Genomic DNA, 10,481 nt, shown 5'->3' with positions numbered 1-10,481 from the left:
GAAAACTCCAACCGCAATTCAATCCAAACGAGATGGTACAATGATTCAGCAATAGGGTTAGATTATTGATTAAATGTTAAATAAATAACTAAATTAATCTAAAATAAAACGACGTGTTCGAGTTCCAGAATTGAATAATAGTTACACGACCAAAAAACTTAGGTATTAAGAAAAAGGGAATGCTAGGAAACAATGATTATTTTGAACAATATGAACAATTATCAATTAAATAAAAATATATTACATTTTTAAATTAATTTTTTAAATTTTAATATTAAAATAATTATCTGTATACTAATAAAATAAACATTTAATATATCTATTATTTATATTGTTTAATATTTTCATTGTCTATTTATACTTCTTCTTAAGAAAAATATTTCTCTAAGCAATAATACTAGTCAAGAACAATTATAACCAGAGTTATTGCAGAAAAAATTATATTAAGCAATTTTTTTTTGTTCCCACTTTCCATGTATCTTCTATTTCAATAAGTTAAAATTAATTTGTTATAACTTTTTAAATATTATTTAACAATTTATTATTAGTCAATGAATTGTTATACGTATAAACGAAATATATATAACTAATTAAAATCCTTGTTGGCAAAAATTCATAGCTAAACATGTCTGATAACTTCCATTCTTCTTCAATTCTTGGACGAAAAGCAACAAATTTCCTTTGGTTTTTCTCCCCAACTTTCTTTTTGAGGTCCACAGATTTTCTCTCTTTATCTTTCTGACACCTCCTGGATTTTTATTTTTGGACTAGTGACACCTCGTGTTTGATTTTATGTGTATGTTATCATCAGACAGGTCCTGATATCTGAACGGATAGAAGAAACAAGGTAGCCCAAAGATTAAGATATGAAATAGTAGACCCTATAATGCAGTTCAAAAACATTTACATGGGCCTTTTGTCATAGCCCATATGGAAACCAATTTGTAGGCCAAAGTTGCATCGGAAAATGCCCAAAATGACTCTTCTTACCCAAATATTTGATAGGAACAGGGTAGATTAATTTTATTTAGATAACCTAATGGCAAAAAATTTTTTTATTTAGATAACCGTGGTATTGTAAAATGTAAATATGTAAGTATCTTTACACCAAAAAAAAATTTGTGAGTAGCTCTTTAATTTTGGCAAAGAAGAAACTATGTCCAATTAGGGCGTGAGTTCTATAGATTTTGTTTTGCGGTACGTTTAAAATTCCCAAAATACCCATCCAGCAATTTAATGGCCGCCACCGACACTCCTCGAATCCACTTTCTTCTTCGGATATGTAGCCTAATTAATCCAGATCTCAATTGCCACTTTAGTAACTTTAATACTACCATTTATGCATGAACTTTTATTTTTATTTTGTTAAAAAGTATTTAATTAATAAAATAAAATAAAATAACACGGGTGACAACTGACACATCCTTCGTTACCGCGTAAATTAACGGAACACAAAACTAGTCAGCAATGTTCCTTTCTTCTGAAACCCAAAAGCACCACCATTGACTACTACTTCTTCTTCTCCTTCTTCTCCTTCTTCTTCTCCTTCTTCTCTATTGAAATTAAATAAATAAATAAAAAAGAAAAAAAATGGGGTCTCTGCCTGCATTTCCAGAAGCCAAACAGGGCGTTAGGGACGATTGCATTGACGAAATCACCCTCACGGATCTCTTCAAGGAGCAGCAGAGGCACCTCAACTTCTTCTTCGACCGCATGGATCACTCTCAAACCCTATCCTTCACACGCGCCCTCCTACGCGCCACCGGCACCATCTTCTTCACCGGCGTCGGAAAATCTGGCTTCGTCGCCAACAAGATCTCGCAGACGCTCGTCTCACATCCTCGTCCTCCTAAGCAAGTCCGGCGCCACCGACGAGCTCCTCCGCCTCGTCCCCTGCGCCAGGGCGAAAGGCGCCCGCCTCATTGCCGTCACGTCCGTTCAAGGATGCGCGCTTGAGGCCGTGTGCGACATGAATGTGCATCTGCCGTTGGAAAGAGAGCTCTGCCCCTTCAACCTCGCGCCGGTCACCTCTACCGCGATTCAAATGGTGTTCGGCGACACCGTCGCGATCGCGTTGATGGGAGCAAGGAACCTCAGCAAGGAGGAGTACGCCGGGAACCACCCCGCCGGAAAGATCGGCAAGAGCCTTATCTTCAAGGTGCGTTGATTCGCATGTTATTTGTTTTGAGGAAATTTTTATGAATATGTGTTCCATGTTAGGTTACAATTACATTGAAAATTAATTGTAGAAAAAATATTAAGCATTGATATCTAATTGGATCGGGGTCAAGAGAAATTAATGGATATCGAGGAGAATGTGGATGGATAGAAGTGGTTCATGCCAAATGAGCATGCTCTGAGATGAATTAAAGAGTGTGCTTTGTCGTTTTCTCTGCCCAGCTTTTAGTCAGTTATAGGTGCGTATTAGGTGTTTGTGATTTGGTGTGTGTTGTGGCGATGGCATTTTTCCCCCCCTGTGGTAGTAGGATATTTTGGATATTTTGTGTTGGAATGTAGGTACCTACTCGGGATGGTGAAGTTGATGGAGATAAGATTGAGAACTCAATCAGTGAGGATGGTGTTCCTGATATCTAACTGGGATAAAATTTTACGGTTTTTTGGATTCTTTGTGAAGCTAGTGGGAGGTGAAATTATGGCAGAAATCTTGATGAGACTAATTGATCAAAAAGTTTCCCATCATCGGCTGATGGCGCCGTACTTAGCAGTGAATCTGGGGTACTGTTTGTTAGTCAGGTTGGTTTTGTAAACGAGTAGTTCCCCATTGGACAAGGACATTAGAGCTGCATGTTTTTTGACATGAATTGTAGTTTGTAACTGTTCTTTTTCTTTGACATTTATGATGAGAAAACTTCATAGATAAACAAACCTTTTGATGGTTATGTACTTGCTTATAGTTGGATGATGCAAATGGGTGATTGCATGATAAACATTTGCAGGTGAAAGATCTCATGAAGAAGGAGGATGAGCTTCCCATTTGCAAGGAATCGGATTTGATTATGGATCAACTTGTGGAGCTGACTAGCAAAGGATGTGGATGCCTATTTGTTGTAGATGATGGCCGTCATCTGATTGGAACATTTACGGACGGAGATCTTCGCCGTACTCTCAAAGCTAGTGGGCAGGGCATCTTCAAATTGACTGTGGGAGAAATGTGCAACAGGTAGGAGTGGTATACCCGTTGAACATCTGATTCTGATATACAATTTTGTAATACCAATTTATCATATAGAAATTGGTTTACCTGTTATAATTATTATCCAGACATGAGATTTTGCACACTCCAAATAAGGAAATGAATGGCACTTCATATGAAATCTTTCATTTCTATTTTCCTGTACTTTAGCTCTTGGTGGGGTTAGGAGTTTGTTGGTCAGGAGTGGAAACACTTTTGTTGGAACCATTTTTTAAGAGAAATTTGTTGTGTCTGCGATGCTTTGTACACGCTGATCATATCGGAACTTCTGATATGATCACAATGAGATAACACTCTTTTCTGTATTTCAGGAAACCAAGAATTATAGGTCCAGAAGCTATGGCAGTGGAGGCCATGAAGAAGATGGAAGCTCCTCCATCACCAGTCCAGTTTTTGCCTGTGATAAATGATGACAATGTTGTGATTGGGATTATCACGTTGCATGGTTTGGTTTCAGCTGGATTGTGATTATTATGTCACGCTATTCTAGAGCCTTTCTCAATTTGTTTCATTGAATCATTCTTTCTTCCTATCAACAACTGAATCCACCCAGGTTCAAGTGGGGTCAGGGATTCTTCTGTCATTGTATCATCTTAGGATTCAGAGAATTCTCTTTCCATTTTTTTCTTTTTTTTTTTCCGGCTTCTCTTTTTAGTCCAAAAAAGGATCCGTGTCCTTTGATGCATTGTCACATCTACCGACATCACTGGCCCGATTTGTAGCTGTTTCTGTGCATCAATTATGAATGATCTGTCCGGAAGTAACATATTGCTGTAGCTGATGTCAACATGATATTTGAGTCCTTATTGTTGTATATTATTATTTTATTTCTTGTTACTCATGTTCAATTTAATACGGACATTCAGACAGTATTAAGAAGCATAGCAACGAGAAAATTATATAAGAATGTTTATTAACGATTTCTATGACATGGATTTTGGATTGTCAGCTTCTGTTTTGTGTATTATGTAGCCTGTTGTATAAGGATAAGAAGTTAAAGAACTCAGCATTTTGGATTAAATCTCCATTTTGGCCTCTGAGATTCACGCGATTACTCATTTTGGTCTCTAAAATTTAAAATTACCTATACTGGTCCTCTAGATTTAAATCCGAACACCAATGTGGTTCATCGACTCTTTCTGGCGATGACTAGGCAAACGGAGTGCTAAGATGGCACTCTCCCTACCACGCTGGATGAGGAGTAAACGACGTTGTTTACCCTTGGCGTCCAAACAAGTTAGAAACTTCGTCGCTTTGTATATGAAGGGAGAAAAAACGATAGAGACTCAAAATAAAGTATTTTTCTTCTCTACTTCTGCTATTCTTCTTCATTTCTGATCAATGGCGCCAGTGAAGGGTTATTGAAATCCTTCATCACTCCGGTTGAACTAGGCTAGATTCGAATGGAAATTACAGTTCTTCAAAAGAAAGAGGTTGCTCCCTGTCGTTCTTAACCAAGGTAATTGTTAATGCTAGGATTTAGTGAGTTAATATTTTTTATAGTTTATTTTTGAAATGCATGTATGATTGTGCTCTATGGTGTTCTTGTCAGTGGAGAATCATTATGTTTTCTTGCTACTATTTTTCCTAAGATTTCTTTGATTGCTTCTATGTTGGGTTGGGGTATTGGGAATGCTTTGTTTTTTATGAATGGAACATGAGATAATGTTGATGGGTTAGGGCTATGTAATTTTAAACTGTTTTTTGGGTTTTGGTTTTCATCTTTAAAGTATACAAACTCTGATGAAGAGCTATCAAATGTTGACTCAAATGATGGTTATCCATTGTTTAGAGAGGGTGACAGGTTTGGAGTTAGTGCTGGAAGTTGGTATGAAGTTCACCTCTAAATGGAAGTTCAAAGAGGCTGTTAGAAAATACACAATTCAAGAAGGAAGAATGATCATATTGAAAAAAAATGATAGCAAAAGAGTAAGGTCTATGTTTAGAGTAAAGGAATGTCCATGGCTGGTGTATACCTCAAGAGACCATGAGAATATTTATTGGTAGATAAAGACATTCAACAGTGATCATACTTGTCCTAGAGAAGACAGAAAAAGGACTGCCAATCGCAATTGTGTTAAAAAGATAACTTGAAAAATTTATTTGCAGTTACTGTGGTGATAAATGTCACATCAAGAGGGGCTACAAAAAGAAGAAATTGGTTGATGCAGTTGCTATAGTTGCTGTTGCGGCGGCAGTGGCTGAGGCTGCGGAAAAAAACAAAAAAGGGCGAAGGGAAAAGTGATCCACCAGCCAATCAAACATGTGTTGCTGCCTCTGATGGAACCTACTAAGATGCTGAAGGAGGAAATGTGCCACCTACTGATGCAACACCTATTGCTGAAGCAGCCAGTGATGTCCAACCACTTGAAATTGAGTTGTTGATATGGAAATTTCGTTAAACCACTGGCAAGTGCACCAGTTTGCATCAAGTAATACCACAGTGAGTGAGTTATCATTCTCACGAGAATTAACGGATTAAGCAATCATGATTAATTGATTATTTTAGTTAAACGATTCATATTCAAGTGAGAATTAATCAAAGAACATAAGTATAAAACTAAATAACTTGGCATCAAAGTAAATAACTAGAAATAAATGACTGGATTTTAAATGATTTGAAGTAAAACTAAGAGAAGCATTTTTACAAATACTTGAAAGTTATAAATGTGCATAAGTAAATAAAATAATAAATGTGTATAAATAAATAATAAGAATTTAAAGAGAACAATTAAATGACAAGAATTAAAGACAAGAAGTAAATAACAAAAAATTAAAGGACAAGAATTAAATGAAAGCTAGTAAATGACATGAATCTTAAGAAAGCAATAAATGAATTAGAAGAGTAATATGAACTAAAATATTAAGGATTGGAGATATTGAATCTTCATGAATCAATGAGACCCACTCCCTTCTCAATCATGCAAAGTTAGATATATGACAAATAATAAGTAATTTAATCCCAATTTCTTTGTGATTCAATTTCTCTTGACTTAATTAATTGTCAATTTCTTAATCAATTGCTCATCGCTAATGCTAGGAAGACAAAAAAAAAAGCCAAAATTTGCCTTATTTAGCATTCATTAATTGTCGTAACAATAAATAAATTTTAAATAAGGCAAATTATGGTTGTTTTTGGCTGATTTTCTTTAGTTACCAAATATTTCTGATTGCTCATGAGAAGAGATGAAGTTTGATTTCTGATTCAAAACCACATCATTCTTGAGATTTAGATCTAGATTGATTCAATGTCACTTATCAAATTCTAAATCCAAAAATCAAAAGAATGATGAGAGAAGAGTTTCAAGCTCAATCCTATGATCCATTTTCTAAATTTTCATAGGACTCAAGTGAGATTCAAATTATTTTTCAATAGATTTGAATCCGTGTAATGAAAAATAAATTCTCTCTTAGAACAACAAAGCTTGAATCAATAAGAATAGAAAGATAACATCAATTTATTATTATTCAATAGAGCTCCTTTTCTTAGTGGAGGAGTTAACTACTCATAATGGAAGAAAAGAAAAATGGGTATGAAGTATATACAAAGGAAGAATGGTGAAGAAGAAGATGATGAAGAATGTGCCGAAAGAACATGGGGAAAGAGGTGCCCCTTACAATGTATCATCTATGGGTTTTTATACTATTATAGAACTCAAATTCGAATGCAAACTAAATCCAAATTACATTAAATTCAAATTTTTTAACTATTTCTAGAAGATTCTTACTTGTTAATGGGTCCTTTGTGGCTTTGATTGATTGAGAATTATGGCTTGGATGAAGGTTTGGGCGTGTTTTACAGGGAGTTTTATGAGCTAAAAGATGCTCATTTTTCATTACTCAAATGAATCTCTACCATAAACTATTATATATCGTTGAAAAATTCTAGATGTTATCTTTCTAACGCTTCTAAGAGCACATCATTTGAACCTCTGTAACTCAAGTTATGATCCTTTGAACGTGAAGAGGTCAGGGTGATGGTTAGTACTATGCCCAGCTTTCTTCCCGTCGTAATGAATGGTGAACCTCATATTTAGTATCCACTATAAAGTATTATATATGGTTAGAAAGTTCTCGATATTTAATTTCTAATGATACTAAAATTACTTCACTTGAAATTTTTTAGTTTAAGTTATCGTTGTTGGAGTATGAAGATGTCAGGTTGCAATATCTTGAACTTCTCTTTGGCTTGTGGCATTTTTTGGTTGCACCCTTGAGCAACAATGGCGTTGGAGGCTCCTTGTCATGCATCAAAATAAGGTCCATTTAGTGATGTTTGATATTCCAATTGGTTGGGGTTGGAGGCTTCACTCATAATGCTTGAAACAAAGCCTTCAAAGTTTTCACCTTCTTACTTGTTTATATTCAAACCAATGCTTAACAATCCTTCTTGATCCTCTAAATTATTTCTCTAGAAGTGTTGCCTAATTGATTCTCTATTGATACATTTGTTGTTTCTTTTTTCATCAATTTCTACAAGAATTCATAAATTCAAGGCAATCAAAGTAATCTTCAAATAAAGTACAAAACAATTACCTTCAATCAAATAGATTTTATAAAGTGTTCTAGATGAAAACTTCAATCAAATAGATTCAAATGTGTTGAGATAAAATAGTTATATTAGCCTTCTAATACTCATATGTTCATGCTAGCTTCTTTAATTACCTTGTTTATTTATATATGATCATGATGCTTAATTGCTTTGAGTAAGAAATTTCAAGATGATAATTATGATGTAAAAGCAACATGTTATAATTTAAAATTAGACTCCTAATATGCTTATCTAAGCAAGAAGATCATACATGCATTCAATAGGAATGGAAGACAATCATGCATGAAATTGAAAGTATATGAAGCAAATTAGAGAAAAAGAAACTTAACCACCTTGAGGATTACTCCATCATCATTGTTGTTACCAATTTCTTCATCATCCTCCTCTCCAACACTAAACTTGAAATGATTACTTATCCTCAAACAACAATTAAAGTAGTGATGATAGAATTTATGATTAATTATAAATGTCTTCAAAAAGTAATGTGAATGATGCCTGTTTTTATTCAACTAAAGCAAGCAAAATTAAAGACAAAATAAAAGAACTAAAAAGAAATAGAGAATGTGATTGCATGAATAAGTGATCATGCATGGTACATTTCATGGTATATTGGAAAACTCTGAAAATCTACTTTTTAATGACACTAGTATCATCTCCTTTGGAGTTTTGTAACTCAAGTTATCCTTTTTAGAGTATGAGGAGGTCAAGTTGCAAATTTTCCATGAACTTCTCTTTCGCTTGTGGCGTTTGTGTGCAATCTTGGGCCAAACATGGCGTGTTGCTTCATATTTGTGTATCAAAGTGTGTTCATGCATGGTTTTAATACACAACCTAATCTTCAATGCCACTCCTTGTGCTTCATTAATCTCATCTTCGAACACCTTCAATCCCACACCATTCTTCATCATCATTCTCCTAAAAATCATTGAACATAGGTGCATCAATACTTGGTTCATAATCTCATGAATAATCACAAAGTGAACTAGTGTACATAAGTGCAACAAATTCAGTTCTTATAGTCACAAAATCACCTAATGTAGACAAATACATCAATCTTAGTTCTTATAATCATAATTTGAGGATTATCCCCAATAACATTTGATGATTGAGCATAGTTTATTGACGTTCTTTATAAAATGAACAACCAAAATAACTTATGATGCAATATGCATCAGTTGTCTCAACCCACCTATTCTGAACAAGATGACTCTTAGGCTCTTAGCAGGTAAAGATATAAATGGACATTATTATATCATAACCTATTACTGTAGGCTGACTTCGAACTTGAATATTTTTACATCATATAGATTGCTGGAAATATAAGGCCTGCAAAGTTGCCAGCATGAAAAAGTTCTCCACCGTCAAGTTTTGCCACATTAAATCCATTGCAAGATGCTAGCTCAGAAACATCAAGAATAGCAAGTATCATGAAATTCGTGCCTACTCCCGATTTCAAGAATTGGACAAATTAAACTATTCATTCAATTCAAATATTCATCACACAATACACCTTTCATTATATTATATTGCACATGAATCTCTCTATAACTTTTACTTCAAAATCTGTAACAAATCAATAACAAAAACACCACCACCATGAACACAGCTCTAGCAACAAATGGATCATAAATTTTTAACTCTTTACATCATCTTCCAAACTCCCAACTCTCCATGCTAGGTTCATCTTTATTTCACCATTGACTCTATCAGAATTTGTTATCCCAACACCTTCATCTTGTTCAATATTAGCCCAAACAAACATACTACACCAAGTCTTTTTCTTTGTCTGAAATGAAGCAACCAAAGACGAAATGAAGCAGACAAGAACAAACAAACAAAATGATCATATGTTAGGGACATCCAAAAAATGGCTTGTTTGAATTTGATTCTGTTTCAAACCATCACAGAACTGGACGGATGTTGCACCCACACCATTCCGACACCTTCGTACTTCTGTTCCAGCTTTGCAACCTGACCCAGTTATCACTCGAAGGAAAGCGAACCGAGCTTCTAGCTGTGGTGCTTCGACCACCCATCATGGTGCCTCAACTAATAGCGACAAATGACAAAACTTTAACAACGAGAAGGGCAACAATAACAACAAGAACATAAAGAGGAATAAAAAGACAACAGGAAAGAGGACGATGTTGAAAAAGAACCTAACTCAGATAAATAATGAGATAATTAGGGTTTTAGGAACTAAATTGAGTACAAATACAATCTTCGCCACGTCAGCTAGCCGTTGCAGCATCTAGCGTGGCAAGGAGGGTGCCATCTCAACACTCCATTTGTCTATTCATCGCCAGAAAAAATCGAGAGACCACATTGGTGCCCAAACTTAAATTTGGAAGATCAGTATAAGAAATTTTGAACTTTAAAGGCCAAAATGTGTAATCATATAAATCTCAAGAACTAAAATGAAAATTTAGTCCAACATTTTTGCTTCAAGGACCCAAAAGAGTTAGACTCAACAATAAAAAATTGAACTCTAGACAAATTTTACTGGCAAAGTGTTTTTTGTTTGATTTACATTTTTATTTTCAGTTTATATTTTCAATTTTTTTATTTTAGAATTTTTTGAAAAAATAAAATAATAAAATTGTATTTCCTACTTTTTGTTTCTTTTTTTTTTATAAAATTTTAAAAATAAAAAACACCGAGGAAAAAAAATACACTAAGATTCAAGGCCTTATGTTTTCTCACCTAGTCATGTCA

At 34.5% G+C, this 10,481-nt stretch overlaps 1 protein-coding gene across 1 annotated transcript; it reads left to right on the top strand.

The window, feature by feature from the left end:
- Nucleotides 1-1,410: 1,410 nt before the first annotated feature.
- On the top strand, nt 1,411-4,028 carry LOC107491748 (probable arabinose 5-phosphate isomerase). Its single transcript, XM_016112668.3, is given in 4 exon segments — nt 1,411-1,835; nt 1,837-2,158; nt 2,958-3,181; nt 3,526-4,028. Coding segments are annotated over 4 exon segments (948 nt in total). The 5' UTR covers nt 1,411-1,590; the 3' UTR covers nt 3,683-4,028.
- The last annotated feature ends 6,453 nt before the right edge of the window (nt 4,029-10,481 follow it).

The sequence above is a fragment of the Arachis duranensis genome, chromosome 6 (assembly GCF_000817695.3).
Source record: "Arachis duranensis cultivar V14167 chromosome 6, aradu.V14167.gnm2.J7QH, whole genome shotgun sequence".
Taxonomy (NCBI): Eukaryota; Viridiplantae; Streptophyta; class Magnoliopsida; order Fabales; family Fabaceae; genus Arachis; species Arachis duranensis.
This window is presented reverse-complemented; position numbering and strand designations above follow the sequence as displayed.